The sequence below is a fragment of the Aethalodelphis obliquidens genome, unplaced genomic scaffold, assembly GCF_003676395.1.
Source record: "Aethalodelphis obliquidens isolate GAN/ISIS:26980383/991018 unplaced genomic scaffold, ASM367639v1 scaffold29, whole genome shotgun sequence".
NCBI lineage: Eukaryota > Metazoa > Chordata > Mammalia > Artiodactyla > Delphinidae > Aethalodelphis > Aethalodelphis obliquidens.
This window is the reverse complement of record NW_020837973.1, coordinates 9,186,271-9,207,781: the sequence shown is the minus strand read 5'-3', so window position 1 is coordinate 9,207,781 and position 21,511 is coordinate 9,186,271. Positions and strand designations below refer to the sequence as shown.

General features: G+C 42.6%; 1 protein-coding gene across 1 annotated transcript in view; it reads left to right on the top strand.

Moving 5' to 3' along the window:
• Positions 1 to 21,511, top strand: part of CTNND2 (catenin delta 2) — a 257,170-nt gene that overhangs the window by 147,970 nt on the left and 87,689 nt on the right. Inside the window, exon 7 of the mRNA XM_027125377.1 lies at positions 3,295 to 3,445. Coding sequence (XP_026981178.1) covers positions 3,295 to 3,445 — 151 coding nt within the window. The remainder of the gene's footprint in view (positions 1 to 3,294; positions 3,446 to 21,511) is intronic.

The window sequence follows — 21,511 nt, the reverse complement described above, 5'->3', positions numbered from 1 at the left end:
TCTCTTCCTCCCCCCTTCTCCTCCTCCCCCTCCCCTCTTCTCCTCCTGCCCCCTCCCCTCTTCTTCTCCTCCCCCCCTCTTCTCCTCCTCCTCCTCCTCCTCCTCCATCTCTTCCTTCTCATCCTCCCTCTCCTCTTCCTTCTCCTCCTTTTGAATCACCAAGGATCCTCTCTTCAGCTCAGGGACCATTCTTCTTAAAGCCATCCTAGTCTACCGGCTTTGTCCCTTCCCTCCTCACTGGTGGGCTTAGTGCATGACGCTCTCTTTCTGTTTGCAAAAAGTCAAGTTCTGTCCAAAGATTTCCACCTCAACCACAATGAGTTAAGGTACACTTATCTCTCTTGTTCATCTATTTTCATGCCAGTGATACTTCTTTTGTTTCAATTAAAAAGCTCTTGGCAACTCATACACGTCGCTGACCCCAGGGGCTGCAGTGCTGTCCAAGGTAACTCACTTCTCTTTTGGAAAAACTCTGTATGAGCCTCGCACTTCTGTGTTGAGTGCACTTGGGAAATATTCCTCATCTCCCCAGTACTGTATCATGTCTTTCTCTCTTTCCACTCTGTGCTGTCTTTACTCCTTCTTGTTGGGGTACACATAGGTTCACATGTGGGTTATACATGACCTATTCCAAGACTGCTCATGTGCTACTTAAAAAGCATCACTATCCTTGCACGTTAAGCAAACTTTGGAAACTTGCATCATCTTTTGAATGAAATGTAAATAATTCATTCTGAACTGTCATATACTGAGCTAATACTGGGGATTTTCCATATACACACAAACACACACACAACTAAAAGTTTCAAAATAAAGGTTATTTTCTGTATATTGATAACATAAGATCAAACCCACTGTCTGATTTTCCCTTTTCACTTAGAACCTATCACTGTTGACCATTTTCTCATACCAAAAAGATGTATCTACAACTCATACACATTTTTGGCCATGAATAGCCATTTTTGGTTACTCTCAAATCAGTCTTCAGCAAAGCTGAAGGACTCTCATTATTTTCCAAACACCAAATCATCTTTCCATCCAACATGAAGGGATATAATAGCTAGACTTCTAAGGAGGAAAAAGTTAAGCTATAGCCTACCTTTCTTGGTTCATTTCAGATATAGTCAGGTTCTCCCCTCTCAATGTTTGGAAGGATGGAAGGGAGGGGAAGGCAGTTTCTGGGAGACTGAGCCCAGAGGTATAGGCAAGAGAGAATGAGATAATGGCAGAGGAGAGAGTATTGTCAGCATCACAGAGCAGATAGAGGAAGAAGACTGGGGGCCAAGGGCACAGGTGACACCTGTGGGCAGGTTGTTTAAAATCTTTGTGTCTAGATTTTCTCATCTATAAAACAAGAACAGTAATGTCACTCTCCCAGGAGTTTGGGGGATTCGAAGAGATCACTAATGCACAAGCCAGCATCTGGGGCCTGGGAAGAGGTGGCTCTGGGAAAGAGGTCATCTTTGGGCCCATGCTTCAGCCTGCCCGAGTTCCCAAAACATCCCGTCTGGTCTCTCAAAAGGCCCAGAATATCTCCCCAGTGTTCAAATATATTGTTGATGTTTACCTTACAGTATGGAAATGTTGACACCGCCCCCCCCGCTCTGATTTCCATTTTCTTCCATTAGTTTCTTTTCCATTAGCTTCCCCCCTTAGTCTTAAGGAAGAACCCAACAATGAATGGGCTGCAGAAGCCCAGGTGTCTAGTCTTTTCTGGGCCCTGGAGACCAAAAGGTTCACAAGCAGGGGAGGAAGTAGATGAAAATCACATCTCATCGTATGTCAAATTGCAAATGACCTTTCTTGTGGACATGACGGAGGTTTGGAACCGTCTTCATGAAACACCTTCCCTTGGAAGGGATATCCCATCCTCACAGCCAGATTTCAATCAGCAGCTGCAAAACCCGAAGCTTTTTCCATGTCTAAGACTTTCTGACCATCCATTTCTTTGCTCCCTGAGGTTGGGTCTATGAAAGAGTTAATTGCAATCAAGAGATGCTCTCATGAGTTCCATGAGCGTCCCCACCCCCTCAGGCTTCATAGAGCTTGAGGCACAGAGTAGGGGCAGGAGAAAAGCACTCGGTCTGAGTTGATGGTGATAAGAAACTATGTGAATGTGACTTCTCTAACGTAGGACGGGATGAAGTTGTGTGTTTTTTTAATCTCATATTTCATGCAGGGCTGGGCTGAGGATGTGGCAGGCATGGCATATGCCCTACGTTCACTGCCAGAGGGGGCTCCCTGCCTGCCACAGGTGAGAGCCAGCTCTGGGGTGCCTGCCCCAAAGGGGAAAGGGGGTGGAGGGGCCTGGTGGGGAGGGGTGGGAGCTTTGTCCACCTTTGCTGGTCCCCAGGAGGACTCTGCCACAGAATCCAGAACCTCATGTTATGAATTTAATTCTCTTAGATCATAACTGAAATTGCAACAGAGTAAACCCTTATATTGGTTGATTTTTATGGTGCATGCTCTTCTCTGGAACACTGTCCAGGAGTATAAAGTGTACATATGCAAATGTCTGGAAAACCTGAGCCTACCTGTATTCCGTTAAATGAATCTGAATACTTTATGGTCCTGATACTGCAAGTACATTTCTATAAAGAGCCTTAGGTGTGTTCCACTAAGGCCAACGACTGCCAACCCAAAACAAATTGTATGCTTACTTTATAAATTAGACATTGAATTATGGCCCTAGGCATAATATTATATATTGCGATTTTTTTAATTTTACAGTTTTCACCCTCCATCTTCGATGTCATATTTACCTCTCCTCACCCCTACCATTTTCTGACTTACTTCCTCCTAATTATTCAGCAAACAACTTAATTGACAGTACTTTCTGTAACTTATCTCTCTGCCCCACCTCCAAATTCAAGTCTCTTTTTTAAAAAGTCACCTGTACTCTAGCTTTTATCGTTTTCTACTCTTCCCAGGATTTTTTTTTTATTCCTCTTAATGTCAATAGCCAGCCCTTCCTGTCCCAGACCTCCATATCTTAAAGTAGCAAGTATAGACACCACACAAATGGCTTCCTAACTCAGGGGCTGAGAAAGCTGGCACCGGCGAAATGAAGAGTGGTTAACTGATTAAAGCTGAAACCTTTATCCTATGTTGGAGGCAAAAATAAAGTTAAAATGTTTAAATACATGTCTAACACACTCAACCCATTCCACAATGAGGTCTTGATCATCCAACCTTTTTGGCACCTGTAGACGGCAGTGTGAAAACCCACACGTGCTGTTTGCTTGTAAGGGTTCCACCCCAGCTCCTAATGTCTTTGCTTCCCCTCATTTGCAGTGGTCGGTATATATCCGAGCTGCTGTCCGGAAAGAGAAAGGCCTGCCCATCCTTGTGGAGCTGCTGCGGATAGACAATGACCGAGTGGTGTGTGCAGTGGCCACGGCACTCCGGAACATGGCCTTGGACGTCAGGAATAAGGAGCTCATTGGTATGTTCCCTCCGATTTACAGTGTCTGCATTTTTTTTTAATTGAAGTACAGTGTGCTTCCTGTGGTTGAATCCATGTGCAGGACGTATATGCGTGTACAGAGACAGAGCATGTGTTAGAGGCCTTGCTTTTCCGGCTCTCCTTCTAGCGGAAATCAGTGCGCTAATTTATCTTTTAGAATTTAGAGGAAAATGCGATGTTTGGTGACATTTCTAATCTTTGCAAATTAAAAATGACTGCAGTGCTCAGCACCGGATACCATCGTCCTGATCCTCTAAATCCCTGTCAGGCTGTTTGTTTGCTTCCCACGTTGTGAACTGGAATTCTAATGGGATACAGGCCACTTTTCTTCCTCTCGCTATGTTAAAATTTACTTTGGATTAGACTATACTGGCTCTTTAATCCTATTTTTAAAGAATCATCTCCCTTTAGTTTGGTGTTCAAGAAATAGGGAGGCTCTTTGATTAATGAAGCATTAAAGAGGCATACATTCACCTATTTATTCAACAAATTTTTGTCCATGACCTACTTTGTTCCAGGCCTGTTCTAGGCCCGGAGATGATATCAAAGCAGCCAGGAAGCCTTGCCCTGGTGGAGTTTACATTCTGAAGAGGGGAGATGTACAGCCAACAAAATACACACGTGAATCCCACGACGTGGTAGAAACTTTCTATGGGGGAAAATGGAGCTGGGTCAGGCACAATGTAATTGGTGAGGTTGCGATTTTTTTTCCAGGGAAAATGGAGCTGGGTCAGGCACAATGTAATTGGTGAGGTTGCGATTTTTTTTCCAGTGAAGTGATATTTACATAACATAAAATTAACCACTTTAAAATGTACCATTTAGCATTTTGGCGATGGCGTACAACCAGCACCTATGTCAAGGTCCAAAATCTTTCCATGACCCTAAGGAAAGCCCTGTACCCATTAGGCGGTCATCCCCCAATTCCCCTTCCTCCCTGCTCCGGCAGCCACCAGTCTGCTTTCTGTGGGTTTTCCTATTCTGGGTATTTCCTATAAATGGAATCACACAGGACGTGAGCTTTTGTGTCTGGCTTCTTGCACTTAGCGTAAGGGGTTGTGATTTTAAATGAGAGGTCAAAGTCAAAATAGGAGACGTTGGGAAGGTAACATTTGAGCAGAAGCCTGAGGGAGGTGAAACAGGGCCCTGTGGCTCTCTGGGGTGAAGAGCACCTAACTGAAGGAGGAGCCTCTGCAGACAGCCTCCCAGAGGGGGATCTGGAAGCAGGCGGTTGGGTTTAAGGCCTTTGCAGGGCCTGGTGTGCCTGGTACAGAGTGAGTGGTGGGAGCCCAGACTGGAGAGACCTTCTGGTTCCTCCCTCTGTAACTGGGAGGATGCCCACCCAGGCCAAGGTCGAACCACAGGGACCTGCCCGGGGAGAGGCACAGCCTCCGCAGATACCACTGTCCTCCTGGGGTCGAAGATATGACTCTGGTGTGGTGGTTGACCAGTGCAGCATGAAGCTTGCCCACAGGTAGCAGGTAGCAGCAGAGGTCAGGCAGCAGGGAGCTGGACCACCCATCGTGGCAAAGGTTCCGGTTATGCAGCTTCTGGGGGATTTGGGAAAAGCAGGTGAGAGCGGGCAAAGGGGGAAGATTCCATTCCTGTGGCAGTTGGAGTACCAGGCGTGGGTCCAAGTCTCATCCAAAGTATGCATAGATACAACAGTCTACCTCCACTATCCAAATTCCTGAACGTGGCGTACCAAGCCCTTCATGACCTAGGAACCAGCCACTTTTCTCCTGCCGTTTCGCAATACCCATCATATCCTCCTATAAATACCAAAGGATTTGCAGGTCTCCAAGCCATTTATTTGTTCACAGGGACGAGATTTCAAATCTGCGTCTAATAAATGCAATTATTTGTTATGCTTGAAGTACATCATAAGGCATGACATAAACTCACAATTTTATAATTACACTTGGTTTGAATTTAATTTAAATGGTGGTGGTGGATGTTACATATTTAAACTACACTATTAGCCCTCTCCATGTCCACTTTCCTTTTCCTTGCATAGGTGTTTTAGACAGGACAGCGCTGGGGCTTGTAATCAAATCCTGGAGCTCCTCTATAAAATGCAGGGAAAATCAATAGCTAATCAGTCTACTGCTTGGGTACGAACTACTAGGTGTTGTGCATTTGGGTGTTTTATTTCTTTTGGTGGATTAAAATATAACAAAATAGGGAACTATTGATTGGTTTTCTAGCCTCAAGGCGTCTCTTCTTTCCGAGAAGCCAGTTATCTAGAACTGTCTCTGAGGCAGGAACATTTGGAAGTCCATATTGCCCATGTTAAATTAAGCCTTTACTATCAAATGTCACCAGACAGGAAAGGGAACCAAATGTTTAAAAATAGGAGTGAAAATATCTCAGCTTTATGGAGTCAGTAACTTTTTTCTTGAGTAAGAAAAGCAGAATTGAACCAAAAAACACTCTTCTATTCTATCTAGGAGAAAGGAAATGTGACCTTTGCTAACTCTTTTGCTTTAAATATTGTATCAAAGTAGTGGTTCTTTATAAGAAAATGCTCTACAGAACTTTATATATTGAAAAAAAAGCTGCAACGACTTTGAACCAAGAACAAAGACAAAATTAAAGTTGGACTTTTCTATCAACTCTCAATCAAAGCTTTGGTGACCTCGTATGGTTTCCTGGTGTTAAAGATCATTTATATTCTGAAAACTCCCAGATAGATATCTCTGGTATGAATCTCACATCTCTGTATCCAATAGTCTGTCCACCACCTGCACCGGATATCTGACAGGCATCTCAAGTAAAACACCTCCAGACCTGAGTTCCTTGTCTTTTCCTCCAAAACCAATCCTGCAGGCTTCCGCATGGCAACCTGTCCCTGCAGTGGTCCAGGATAAGCACCTTGCTGTCCCCTTTGATTCTTTACTCTCATATCCATTCCATCAACAAATCTGGTCTTCCTTCTGAATTTTCCCATAATCTGACCCTTCTCACCTTCATTGCCTTGTCCCCCCAGATCCCATCCTCTCTCACCTGCGTTATTACCATGACCACTTTCCTGGTGGCGCAGTGGTTGAGAACTCTCTGCTTCTACCCTCACCCCCTACCATCTACTCTAAAAGGAGCAGCCAGAGTGGTCCTATCAAAACCTCACAGCATGTCTTTTCTCCACTTAAAACCTTCCATCAGCTCCTCATTTCTTTCAGTGTAAAGTTAAGTCTTTGCAAGGCAGACACGGCTCTATACAATCCAGTTCTCTGTTCCCTCTCCAGCCTCAACTTCTTCCTCACTGGCATTAACCTTTCTGTGGCCACTGCTTCACTGCAGTTCCTTTATGACCTGAGCCAAAAGCCTGCCTCAGGGCCCTTGAACATGCAATTTCCTCTGCCTGCACTCCTCTTCCTGCAGATGTCCATGTGGTCAATCCTCACCCCCTGAGGTCTTTACTCAAGTGTTACTTTCCCAATACAACCTTTTCTGGTGCCCATTCTTAAAATTCTATCCCCTTTTCTGCTTTACTGATCTTCACAGTACTAATCACCCTCTAATATATAACATATTATTTATTTATCTTATTTCTTGTCCATCTCTCCACACTAGAATATAAACCCATTAAGAGCAGGAAGTTCCACCTTGTGCGTTTACTGGTATAGCTCGTGTACCTAGAACAATGCCTGACCCATACCAGGGATTCATCAGTATTTGCTGAATGAATAGCTGAATTTTTTCCTGTCTGGCCTTTATCTTATAATGAACTCCACATCAGCAAAACATTAAGTAAGCAAATGAAATAAAACATTAACTAAAGAAAAGGATTTTATATTAATAAAGAAAATCATCCAAAAGCCAGTTCATTTTCCTACTAAAGTTTACTAGATGTATGCAGACACTCAGAATTTCAGAAGGAATCCAGTTGTTTTCAATCACTGGGGTCCAGTTGAAATTACATCTCTTCTTTGGATCATTCTTTTAATTGGAGGGGGCAGCTACCACAACTCTGGTTAAGGAAAGGTTCATCTTCCTTGGACTCCATGATAAGGAAAAGTCCAAATAAGCTATTGAACAACAATCAGTCCACCCCATCAGCTCTAATGAGGTTCAGGTAGTAGCACACATTATCTAACTTGATCATGGTATATGACCCTTTTAATGTATTGTTGGATTTGGATTGCTAGTATTTTGTTGAAGATTTTTGCATCTATGTTCATCAGTGATATTGGCCTGTAATTTTCTTTCTTTGTGGTATCTTTGTCTGGTTTTGGTATCAGGGTGATGGTGGCCTCATAGAATGAGTTTGGGAGTATTCCTTCCTCTGCTATATTTTGGAAGAGTTTCAGAAGGATAAGTGTTAGCTCTTCTCTAAATGTTTGATAGAATTCACCTGTGAAACCGTCTGGTCCTGGACTTTTGTTTGTTGGGAGTTTTTTAATCACAGTTTCAATTTCAGTCTTTGTGATGGTCTGTTCATATTTTCTATTTCTTCCTGGTTCATTCTTGGGAGATTGTGCCTTTCTAAGAATTTTTCCATTTCTTCGAGATTGTCCATTTTATTGATGTATAGTTGCTTGTAGTAGTCTCTTGTGATCCTTTGTATTTCTGTGGTGTCCATTGTAACTTCTCCTTTTTCATTTCTAATTTTATTGATTTGAGTCGTCTCCCTTTTTTTCTTGATGAGTCTCGCTAAAGGTTTATCAATTTTGTTTATTTTTTCAAAGATCCAGGTTTTAGTTTCATTGATCTTTTCTATTGTTTTCTTGATCTCTATGCCATTTATTTCTGCTCTGATCTTTATGATTTCTTTCCTTCACTAGTTTTGGGTTTTGTTTGTTCTTCTTTCTCTAGTTGCTTTAGGTGTAAGGTTAGGTTGTTTATTTGTGATTTTTCTTGTTTCCTGAGGTAAGGTTGTATTGCTATGAACTTCCCTCTTAGAACTGCTTTTGCTGCATCCCATAGGTTTTGGATTGTTGTGCTTTTGTTTTCATTTATCTCACGATATTTTTTGATTTCCTCTTTGATTTGTTCCAAAAAAATTTTTTTTAAGATAGTAGCACTAAAGTAGTATCACATACTCTGCCTCTCCTTGTCTTTCCATTTGGGCTGTTTCCATGGTTCTGTGTATGTCTCTGCCATCAGGTGATAAGTAGGCTACAGGTAGATATTTGTGTGCTTCCAAATGACATCATGCAGTGGTCCAGGTGAATGCACATCCATCCATTTCTTTGCAGCCTTCCAAAAATGTTAATTATCCTTCAGTATAAAGTGTTATTTCATCATTCAGAAAGAGGTTTTTTTTTTTGTGGTACACTGGCCTCTCACTGTTGTGGCCTCTCCCGTTGTGGAGCACAGGCTCCAGACACACAGGCTCAGTGGCCATGGCTCACGGGCCTAGCTACTCCGCAGCATGTAGGATCTTCCCAGGCCGGGGCACGAACCCGTGTCCCCTGCATCGGCAGGCGGACTCTCAACCACTGAGCCACGAGGGAAGCCCAAGAGGTTTTTTTTTTAATGGTAATGATTAGCTTCAGAGAAAAGAACAAACAACACTGTATTGTTCTAATAAGTTTACCAAAATGCCATCCATTTCAGCATATTGACAGTTCCTGATGAAGATGGCAGGTATTTCTTTTCCGGATTCCCTATCCTCTCTGCCAACAAGCAAACAAACAAAACTAACAAAATAAAAAACTTCAAACACCTAGGAACACTGGACAGGAGAAGTACTGGGTGGTGTTACCAAATGGCCTCTTATCCCTAACCACTCTTTTTGATGAATTATTCAGCCAGACCGGTTTTTGTACCATCATCCCCACTCACAAACCTGTACCCAAGCTGTATCCCTCCCTGGCATGGTCTTTCATCTCTGTGCATTTACTCACCCCCCAGCCATCACTCAGAGCCCAGCTCTAGGTGGCCTTCCTGATGAACACTGCTCCTTGAACACAGAAAGGAGGTGGGTAATACCTACTTGATAAAAAATCTTTTAATTTACCTTGGATTTCCATTATTTAATTTTATTTTTGTGTTGTCTCTTTTTGTGTGTATGCATTGCATTTCCCCCCAATGAAATAAGAAGCAGGAATCAGGTTCCATATTTATTTGTATGTCCTACCATGCCTAGCCCTTTGCTATGCTCAGTACATATTTGCTGAACCAATTCTCTGATGGGAGAATAACACGGGATTTTTATTCTGGAGAACAGATCTAGAGGAGGTTTGGGGAATCCCACAAAGAGAGAAGGAGGGGTAGAGGGGAGGTCTATTTCAGCCTCTTTCCACAGCATCCAGTGAAGAGAGAAAAGAAAGACAGCTCGGTTGCTGCCTGAAATCCTGGACTCTAGTCAAACTCATTCTGCTGCCACTTTGGAAGAGGTTTGGGATTGGGCAGGAATTAGTAACACTCTCTGCGTATGCCCAGATAGCTATCAGAGATTGGCAGAGCCACTGCACCCCTGCGGGTGGCATTGGCAGAGCTCACAGGGCACCCTCCCTTCACTTCCCTGGGTGGTGGCTACATGCCACATTTTCCAGCAGGCAAGCCAGGGCTGGGGCGCTGGAAGCATCCTCCCGGCTGCCTCACTCCCCTCCCCGGACTCAAGAGAAGGACCTTCCACTGCTTTGTGAACCTGGCCCTTCCTTCCCCAGCTCATCTCAGTCCTTTAGCCATGTCCTCTCTACCCTGTGTGACCCTTTCCCTGCACTCTGTTATCATCTGGAGGCCAGGTCACCACGTTTGGAATTGTAGAATGCTGCCTCCATACATTCATATGATATGACCCATTCTTCGCATTGGGCTGACCTTCTTTTCACGTTGTCAACTCTCTGGGCTTCTTCTATTCAGGCAACACCCTCTCAACCCAATCCAGCCTCAAAGCACCAGACAGCACCAGACAGAATCCAGACACTCTGGCATCAGGGAGGGCCGTTTCCCAGGGGAGCCTGCTGGCTCCTAAGCACAGCTGTCCCCCAAAAGAGACAGAAGAGAAGGAGCCCCACATCTCCAGGGGCACCTAGCAGTGCATGTCTCACACTTTTCCACACTCATGAAATCATGAACAAAAGAAGGGCAGTTTCTTGCCCGGGAGTTAATTATGATTTAAGCAACAAGCCCATTGCTACTTGTCTCATGGTTTTCAGATCGTCCCTTTCATTCATTCTGGGGAGGAGGGGGCAGTGGGGCTGACACAAGGGACATTCCCTTCCTAGCCTTTTTTCTTGCCACAATCTATTTTAAATATTCAAATAAAAGATTTTAGCTGACCACTGTAATGATTCTTTACAGACAGTGGTTGCTTTTATTTAAAGGATTACATAAAAACGTTCTATATTTAAGTGAAAATAAAGACGGAATAAAGGAGAAGGTAACGTTGATGGAATGTTAACCACCCCTCCCCTGACAGCCCCTGCCCCTTGGTGAGAACTGTGTTTTCCTTTGCAGAACTGGAGGGGGAAAACAGGGGGAACCTTCACTGTATCCACACTCTCCTAAATGTGTGTAGCTTTGTAAACATTCTCTTTTGTTTAGTCATCTCACAGCTGAAATTTTGAGATGTGTATCCATGGAATTCTACACCTGGCAGCCCTGATCTTCATCCAGACTTTGGGGTCTATTTTACCCAGTTCTCGAATCATGAGAGCATGTTCTCTCGGGGAATAAACGGACACCTAAGCCCGTGTCTCAGTCTCCATGAAGCAGCATTCCAGACGTTACTCAGGAGATCATTTCTCAACGTTTGTCTCCATTCTTTGGCCTAGGAATGAAATGACATCCTGGTAATCATCCTCTGAGTATTCAGAATATCACTGCATCACAGTGTCTCCTAGGGCTCTTAAAATGTATGGCACTACCATCAGTTAAAATACACACGTGTGTGTGTTTTATTACCTTCTCATCTCATGCCAGTGGCTTCCGTGTAGCAGAACCCGCTGGGATGTGGGCACCCCATTCTGGAGGGCAGACTTTTCACAGGCCACTCATCACACATGGGCACTTTCTTTATCTGTGTTCCTGACCCTAGGGAATCCCACCTGTGCCCAGGGAAAGACTTGAGGTTCTGGAAACCTCAGTGCAACCTGGGAGGCAAAGTAATATTTTTATTCCTGGGAATGTCTGAGCTTTACTTTATTAAGTAGGTTTGAGGACATTTTTAGAGACATACCTTCCTGCATTTCAAAACATGTTTCTTCAGACCCTGGCAGATGTTGTTTTAATTAAAACACATGTAATTTCAATTAGTATTTTAAAAAGCCCGGTTTCCCAGACAAGGTGATTTTTCAGAACATTCTTTGCTGACTCGCTTTAATAACTTGATTTCACGAGCCAAATTCTAGGCAGCCAGAGAGCTGTGTGCTTTGGCCAGAACTTGGTATCTTCAGATTAGGTGCCTGTGTTAGAGCTCTCATCTCCCAAACCCGAGAACCTAATCTCATGAATGCTGCCCTCCTTTCCAGCAAAGACATGGGTTCTTTGTTAATGAACTTCAGACACCTGTTGGGGAATTTTGGCGGCTGGGTCTGGCAGATAAGAATTCCTTGGAAGGGGAAGTTGTAAATAAATTGAAGGGCCAATAATGATTTTATTAAACAAGACTTAATGATTGGCCCCTTGGAAATACTCGATGTGGGGAAAAGGCAAAACTGAGTCAACTGAAATTTCCAGTTGATGCAGATTTCAGAACCTCCACTGTAAGAAAAGAGGGAGAAAAACACCTAACTTTATTTGGACCATTTCGGTATTTATTTTAATGCCTAGTCAAACAGTTTCAGAAGAAAAGCTTTAGAGAAGAGAATGCATAAGAAATGAAATGGCTCTCCAAAATACCCCCACTCTTGAGAATCGAAAGTAAAAAAGAGGATTTTAGCAGAATAATGGTTTTTTTGTTTGTTTTTGCGGTACGCGGGCCTCTCACTGTTGTGGCCTCTCCCGTTGCGGAGCACAGGCTCCGGACGCGCAGGCTCAGCGGCCATGGCTCACGGGCCCAGCCGCTCTGCGGCATGTGGGATCCTCCCGGACCGGGGCACAAACCCGTGTCCCCTGCATCGGCAGGCGGACTCTCAACCACTGTGCCACCAGGGAAGCCCCAGAATAATGTTTTTAAGTTATATTCCTTCTCCATGTTAACTGCTAGTTCTTCCCCTTGCCAAAAGGGGGGAAAAACATTTAATCGTGTGGAAATTAATTGTTATTTTTTACTTTCTAATACTAAAAATAATGGATTAGAAAGTAGTTTAAAAGTTTTAAAATGAATACTTTTTTAGCCATTCTGCCGTATGCTTGATTGTATTTATTATGCTGGATCTTGAGGAATTGCAGAGCAGGCAAGGATAGATGTAATTGGGGGTTCTGCTAAAAAAAAAAAAAAAAAACGTGTATAGGCTGGTGCCGTCAATTGAGTGGTCCAGTGGATCTGACCTGGAGGACACATAAGGCAGTAAGACGAAGAGAAGGCAGACACTGTAGAGAGGTGAGGCAGCCATCCCAGGACGAAGGACACAGCAAGCCCCAGAAGAGGCCGGGGACCCAGGAGGTGATGGAAGATTGGCAGGGCAGCTCCACTAGCATCTGGGCAGCTGAGGCCAGGAGCTAGGATGCTGGTCTGTGAGATGGCACAAAAGCAGATTTTGCTCCTTGAGAAGAAGCAAGCTCGCTGAGATGCTTTGAGAAGAGAAAGCCCATCTGTTCATCCTGCCAGACTGAGGTCAAAGAGGAGAAGAGAGGCAAAGAATCAGGCAGTTCCCAACAGCTCCTCCTCAAAATGTCCCAAAAGTTCTTTCAAGACACTTAGTTGAAATTTAGAGATTTCTTCTCTTATAACCAAGAAAGCTCATGAAAATGTACTGTCTCTGAGCAAACCTGTTTTTTCAAATTTAAAATGGAATTCCCTATTCAGTTTTGTGTATGATAACATCTTTGAACAATGTCAGGTAAAATACTGGCTTTGGAGTGGAATGATAAAAGACAAGCGGCTTGTTTCCTAAAGCACGTAATATCCTTTGAATCCCAGATTTTATCATCCTTACTATTTAATGTAGGCAGTTGAACGAGAGAGAGTACAAACCAGAATGGTGCAGGTATATGGTAATATACAACGTGTTGCTTTTCATTAGGAGTTACTAATATTCCAGCATCAACATTAGAGGGTATTCAATGTGCAATGTAGATCAAAGGATAAGAAATTCCCATGGTCCTCACTTGCAGGCTTGAACACTTTAATTTACTCATCAGAGAGGAATGTCATAGGTATGAAATGGAAAGTGATGTTAAACTTTTTAACTGAATATTAACTCCACGGACTAATACCGACTAGTGTTTGTGTGAGAGTCAGATCCCATATAAGTGACCTTGTTACTCTTTTTCTTTTCTTTTTTTTTGGGGGGGAGAGGGGTACTTATCTATTTTTTTAATTGAAGTACAGTTAATTTACAATATTGCATTAGTTTCAGGTGTACAGCAAAGTGATTCAGTTATATATATTTTTTTCAGATGCTTTTCCATTATAGGTTATTATAAGATATTGAATATAGTTCCCTGTGCTATACAGTGGGACCTTGTTGTTTATCTATTTTATATATACTAGTGTGTATGAATTAATCCCATACTACTGATTTATCCCTCCCCCACGTTCCCCTTTGGTAACCGTAACTTTTTTTCTATGTCTGTGAGTCTGTTTCTGTTTTGGAAATAAATTTATTTCTATTATTTTTTAGACTCCACATATGGTGATATCATATAATATTTGTCTTTCTCTGGTTGACTTCACTTAGTATGATCATCTCTAGTTCCATCCATGTTGCTGCAAATGGTGTTATTCTTTTTTATGGCTGAGTAATATTCCATTGTATATATGAACCACATCTTATTTATCCATTTATCTGTCTATGGACACTTAGGTTACTTCCGTGTCCTGGCTATTGTAAATAGTGCCATTATGACATTGGGGTGCATGTGTCTTTTCAAATTAGAGTTTTCATCTTTTGGGAGGTATATGCCCACTAGGAGTGGGATTGCAGGGTCATGGTAGCTCTATTTTCAGTTTTTGGAGGACCCTCCATACCGTTTTCCATAGTGGCTGCACCAGTTTACATTCCCACCAACAGTGTAGGAGGGTTCCCTTTTCTCTGCTCCCTCTCCAGCATTTATTATTTGTAGAGTTTTTGATAATAGCCATCCTGACTGGTGTGAGGGGATACCTCGTAGTTTTGATTTGCATTTCTCTAATAATTAGTGATGTTAAGCATCTTTTCATGTGCCTGTTGGGCATCTGTATGTCTTCTTTGGAGAAATGTCTATTTAGCAGCCTTGTTACTCTTAAAAAGTGAGAATAGAGGGTGTGTGTGAGAGAAGAGCCACAGGCCTCACTCACCAGCAAATAGTTATGGAGGGACCACTGGGGCTACTGCAGGAAACAAGGCCTCAACTTGCTTCCTTAGACCAGAGTTCCCCACACTGTGTACCACGAATGGGTCACAGATGTGCTGCAACTTTGATGCCCTCAGCCCTCAGGAAGGTCTGGGGAGCAAGCGCCTGGATCTGTAACCCCCAGCAGGGCACAGCTCTGACCCCAGGACACAGTACAGGTATTAGCATTTTCTATGTGTGCCATGCTGAGGAAACAATTTAGAAGTTCTACCCAAGACAGGCCTCCCACCTCCACAGCCCAATACGAGACACCTGTGCTCTGTCACTCTACCTGAAACTCAAAAGGTTGAACTTTCAGGTCATCCTCCCCTTTACTCCTCAGATACTAACCCAAACCCTAGTTTTTTGTTTGTTTGTTTGTTTTTTAACATCTTTATTGGGGTATAATTGCTTTACAATGGTGTGTTAGTTTCTGCTTTATAACAAAGTGAATCAGTCATACATAAACATATGTTCCCATATGTCTTCCCTCTTGCGTCTCCCTCCCTCCCCAAACCCTAGGTTTTTATTTGCCCCTATTTTTCCAGTGACAGAAATGGATAGACACTTTGGGTTTTTTCCTTCTTTTCTTTATCCTTAGACAGTAAATCCATCAGGATATCTTGTTGACACTTCTTTGGGGAGTTGCTTGAATTCCTTACTCTTCATGTGTATTTCACCTTCCAATTTCAGCCTGCAGTATGGCAAGTCCAGGGCACGCCCATGGCATCCTACTTGGGTCACTTTGTCCCTCTCACCCTTTCTGAGCTCCCATCCCCAAATCACTGCTGCCACCCTGACCTTCGTAAAATCCTCCAATAAAGGAATCTTCGGTGTTTCCATGATATGCATGATACAAAGTGAACTCTGCCACCTGATTTTATTTTTCAGTAAAACAGTTTGTATTAAGGCCCCTGCAAGAGTCTCCATGCTTCCTAGTATGGGCATGTCTCTCTTCTGATCTTGCTCCAACCTCTGAGAAGCATTTGAAATATTCATACATCTTCATTCCTAAGAGAAAACTTTCCTAGTTTTCTTCCTTCCTCTTTCTTTTCCTTTGGCTTTTTCTCCTCCACTCTGCTTCAGGGCTCTGTCCTGGGTCAATCTTCTGTAAAGCCCATCACATAAATTCATTATTTCTGACATTGTATTTTCCAGTTCTAGAATTCCCATTTGGTTCTTTCTTATAGTTTCCATTTCTCTGCTGAATTTGTTCATTTTTTAATCATGCATGTTGTCCATTTCTCTACTTGATATTTAACATTTATATCACAGATCAAGTCCTTGTCTGCTTATTCTAGTATCTGGGTTATTTGTGGATTTGCCTGTATTGACTATCCTTTCTCTTCATTTTCCTGCTTTGTTACATGTCTTGTGATTTCTTGTTTATGCTAGACATTGTGTGTTAAAATGTTAGAATTGACTGAAGTCGATAATACATACCTCCAACAAAATAGCCCATTTCTTCTATCAGTCTGCTAAGGTGGAGGGCTGAGTTAATCAAACATGTATTTTAGCTGTATCTGGGCTTTAGTTAAATTCAGTTTTTACCACTGATTCAAATGTTTCAAGAGTATGGTCAATATTTAACCTACAGTTGGGCTTAGAAGCTGAGCACATACAGATTCTGGAGATGTCTCTGTGCATCACAGCCCAGTCATTACTTTCTGAGTCAGAGGAGATGTTTAGATCCCTGCACTACCTACATTTTTCAGACCTTAAATAATTTTACTCTCACTGTCTCTATCCAACCTCAATACTTACTTTTTATTTTTATTTTTTATAAATTTATTTATTTATTTTTGGCTGCGTTGGGTCTTCATGTCTGCACATGGGCTTTCTCTAGTTGCGGCGACCGGGGGCTACTCTTCGTTGCGGTGTGCAGGCTTCTCCCTGTGGTGGCTTCTCTTGTTGCAGAGCATGGGCTCTAAGTGTGCGGGCTTCAGTAGTTGTGGCACATGGGCTCAGTAGTTGTGACTCACGGGCTCTAGAGCTCAGGCTCAGTAGTTGTGGGACACGAGCTTAGTCGCTCCACGGCATGTGGGATCTTCCCTGACCAGGGCTCAAACCCATGTCCCCTGTATTGGTGGGTGGATTCTTAACCACTGTGCCACCAGGGAAGTCCCAACCTCAATACTTACTGTTCCTAAGTTCACAGCTGTCCTTCTAGTTGGGCTCTCTCCCCACTGTCCCTGCTCTTACCCTTCTCTTTCCGCTTGAGCTATTCTATCCCCCACTCCCCACAGTTGCTCTTTCACCACCTCCTTTCTATCTACTCCTTACCCATCCTCCAAGACAAATTCTAGTTCCACCCCTTTTACAGAGCGTCCCTGAGAACTCTTTCTTTAATTTTGTGCTCTATTTGAACTCTTTCATGTTTATCAATGTATTTTCCCAGATTTAGCACATAAGGAGTATTGTGCACAAGACCCACATGAGTGCCTAATGCTAATGGATGCAGCAGTATCGTCTCCTTGGCCAAGCCAGTAGCTCTTTAGGAACAAGAAAAACATCTTTCTGTGTTTTCTCTTTTTATGCTTCTTTTGAAAGTCCTGGCAATGCCTAGCATCGTATGAATGTGATGACAGCCACAGGGAGGTGTTGCATCGTTCTGCTAGAATATGAACTCCAGGGGAGCAGGGGGAGTAGCTTCCTTGTTTGCTGCTGGAACCCCCAGAACAGGGCTGTTCCAGCATCTGGCAGATAATTTTTAGGTTTTATTTGAATGCACAGTAGGTTGAAGTCATAATATTGCAGTTTCATCAACCAAATTAACAGTGTTATATGTTGATTTTCCTAATTATTCAAAATTGGTTTGCAGTGATAACCTATAGCATATCATCGTTGACAAATGAGACCTACATACCTACCCTCACCCTCCTTCCTCACCTTGAACACACCACCACCACTACATCCCTAAAAATAGAGCTCCAAGCCTTATTTTTATTATGTAAACAAAAGCAGTTGAAAAACACTTTTTCAGACCATGATTCTTGATCTCAGTTGTACATTGGAATCACCAGAGCCCATCCCCAGAGACAGTGAGTTATTAGCACTTATTTTTCAGCTCCCTGGAGGTTGTAATATCTAGCCAAGGTTGAGAACTACTGCTTTAAATCTCTGTAAGACCCATCGTAAATAAAAACAGCCTGCTAATCTCCTGGAAAACTGTCTTCTCCCAATTTTGAAATGTTTTATAATGACTACAGTCTAAACCTGAAGTCATTATCCTCTGAGCATTTTTCTCTGAGACATGCCATTTCTTTGATTGCAACAGACACAGAAATTTTCTCCAGAAATTATTCTGATTCAGACTTCCTCTTTACGTTATTGTATGTAATGGATGATGGCTTTGAAATAGCTGATTTCAGTTAACATTGCCACTAAAGGTACTGATAGCTAGAGTCAAAACAAAGCATGAATTCTTGCAAATGTATTTACACATAGTAGGAATATCAAGTGGGCATCAGCTCCCTGTTGTAGAATAATCTTTCATAACACACACTTAGGTGGAGATGTCATGAGTCTCTTCAGTTTGGCAAAGGATTCTAACTTCACCTTTCCACTTAATTAAGCCCCTTATGGTTAAAGACTAATTGAATCAAGAGGATGATTGTAAAGAGCTTTTTGGAAACATCAAATTCAAGGGTAAGGCTGACAATAGAGTTCAGGGCCGAGAAGGCTACAGGGACTGTCTCAGTTTTTCTGATGGAAGCAGGGTGTCCCCTTGGTGCCGTCCTTCCCCACTCAGGGTGTCTGAGTTCCCCACCACTTGGGAAGCCTGACAGTGCCCAAGCTAAAAATGCCCACGGGGTACCAATGAGCAAGTAAAGAAGGAGAAAAATAACCAGAAAATATACAAATTAATACTTTGAGTTATAACCCTGCCTTGCAAGCATCCTTCCAAAACACGAGGGTATTAGCATTACCTTTCTGAGAGCTGCTTTTCTTGAGTTAAAGCTACTTATCACTTCCCAAATATACTCTTCTTTGCTGTGACCTTATACCTCTGCCTGGATGATTTATTAAAATGTGTTTTCTTTGATGTGCATAGGTGATGCTAGGCAGTGCGTGCTTTAAGTTGCTTTTGAATCTGGTATCTCTGGGATTTGGTATGGGGGAGGCTGCATCAGCTATGGAAGAAGCTAATGGCTTCCCTTGAGGATCAAACCTTTGACCTTGCTTTCTTGGCTGGATGCTAATCTGCCGAACTAAGGAAAATCAGACAATGGGGAGACCCAAGGAATAATTCCATTGGCTTCATTGAACACCCCTCAGTTGACCTAATCCTGTATACCCTAGTGTTAAGTGTCACCTTCTTCTGTGACACCTCACTTACCCCCAGGAGCAATACTGGAATTGTATTCCATTCTCACCAGTTTTCACTACTGGCCCAGGCTGGGGGAGAAGAGCTAGTGGACAAAAAGACGTAGGGTAGATGATGAATAGTGACAAGGCTATTTGTTGAATGAAGGTAAAGCGTATTGTTTCTGAAGCATCATTATAGGGGAAAATAGAGGATTGTTCAGTTACCTATTTTCCACTAGGCAAAGGGCTAGAACTAGCTAAAAACATCTGAATTACAAAGTAGAACACCTCCCTGGATCAATGTTTTAAATGGTAAGCAAGTGACTGTGCTACTCAATTGGATAGTGATGATCTGTGAGCAACAGACAATGAATGCCGAGCATTCAGCACTTAAGTACAGTTTGCCACAAAGCCCATCTTAAATGGGTAAGTGATCTCCTATGTGTAAACATGACTGCATCCACGGTAATTAGGTGCAAATGTGAAGGGACAGACTGACTAAGTCAGGCTTTGTCTTCTTCCCACATTAGCCTAAAGCAGCACATATAGCCACCCTGCTTTTTATCTTCCCAGCTGGCTCCCTGGGTCACCCCCAGCCAGCTGGGCTGGTGGGCTCTGGGCAAGAATGGAGCAGAGGATTTGGGGGTTTGGAATGAGAGTGATCCTTGGAGAGCAGTGCTGGGGAAGTGGAGGAAAACCAGAACTACAGACAAGAGACAATACCAGTGACAGTAACAACTACAGCCTAGCCCCCATGCTTCATCTGCAAACACCCTCTCCTGTTCGGGGCCGCTGGAAGGAAGCTGAGGGCCTGGCATAAGCTGGATGCAGAATAAACAAACGGCAACTGCCTAGAACTAACTAGACAGACAAATCAGTGAGTCCAACTATTTGGGTGTCTTCTTTGGAAAAATGTCTATTCAGATCACTTTTAATCAGACTGAGTTTTTTTATATTGATTTCTCTGAGTTCTTTATATATTTTAGATATTAACTCCTTATCAGATATATGATTTGCAAATATCCTCTTCCATTCCATAGGCTGCCTTTTCATTTCCCTGATGGTTTCTTTAGCTGCACAGAATCACATTTTTAAATATAAACTGTTGCCAAAGATGTAGTTTCCTGTGTGGCATTTCAAAGATAAATCTGACACATTCCTCTTTTAAGTATACCTGATCTGAATATCATAGTGGTTTAATATCCACCATCATCCTTTTAAATAATATGTAAGGAAGTTCTTCATTAATGTTGGAAATTATATATAATTTCTGTTGCTTCTTGAGCATGTGACCATTTGACATTCCCCAAGAATTTTACTAAATGCTTAAAAATCTCTTATTCAACATTCTTTCTGCAAACAAAAGATATACAAATTTTTTAAAAAATTTAATATTTCTTGTAGTATTGGCTTTAAGTTTCTCTTATGTATTGTTATTACTGTAGTTCTTAGTAGGACACGAGCAAAACAGCAACATATATGTGTCATATATCTTGATTAAAATTTTTAGATATAAAAAGTAAAATTGTATTTGAAATGTATCCCTTAGATGGATGACCCCTTTTATCCCAATCAATTCAGATAGTCAAAAATGAGTTTTACTTCTTGCTTGAATGAACAGGATTCAGTATCATTCTGTTCTCATTGTGTATGTATGTTTATAGATTTAAATACTGAGAAACATCACTCAGATAAGGTGGAGGGAATCAAAGATCTTTATAGCAATATCACTTGATTCTTTCAACTTCTTTTGGATTTTATTTCAAAATCTCATTGAGATCCATCACCGGAAGTTAGTTTTAGTTACCTAGCCAATGGCAACCTGAGGAAGTTCTCCTTCATTCTGGAGAAGGTAAAGAATTGGAAACTACCTCTTTGGGAAAAAAAAAAAAAATGGATGAACTGCCCGTCATTAGAGTTGTTTCCTTCTCACCCCAGACACTAACACTGTGCAGAAAAACACCTTGGTTTGGACTTAGAGCACATTTGCCACTCAGGAGCAGGGAGGGACTAGACTAGGTTCTGTACAGTCAGGTAAGGAAGGCTGTGAACATGCACATGGGAGGGTTTTCAAGCAGATCAGTTTTGTTGGAAGAGTGCATAGGAAAGCCAAGGATCTGAAAACGGGATCCCTGAAAACCCCAAGGCCCTGTGTTCCCTCAGAGAGTCTTCACGAAGTCCCCGGGCACACAGGGTGCAGTTTGGAGACCACAGCCCCAGGGTAGCCTGACCCTGAAGGACTCCGGATATGACCTTCCCGTTGCTCCCACATGACCAGGGGTTGATGTTAGGAGAATGTGCTTCTCTGATGGGTGAGCTGCATTTTCACAAGCTGTTTCCACATGCGCCATTTCTGAGCTGCAGTTCCTC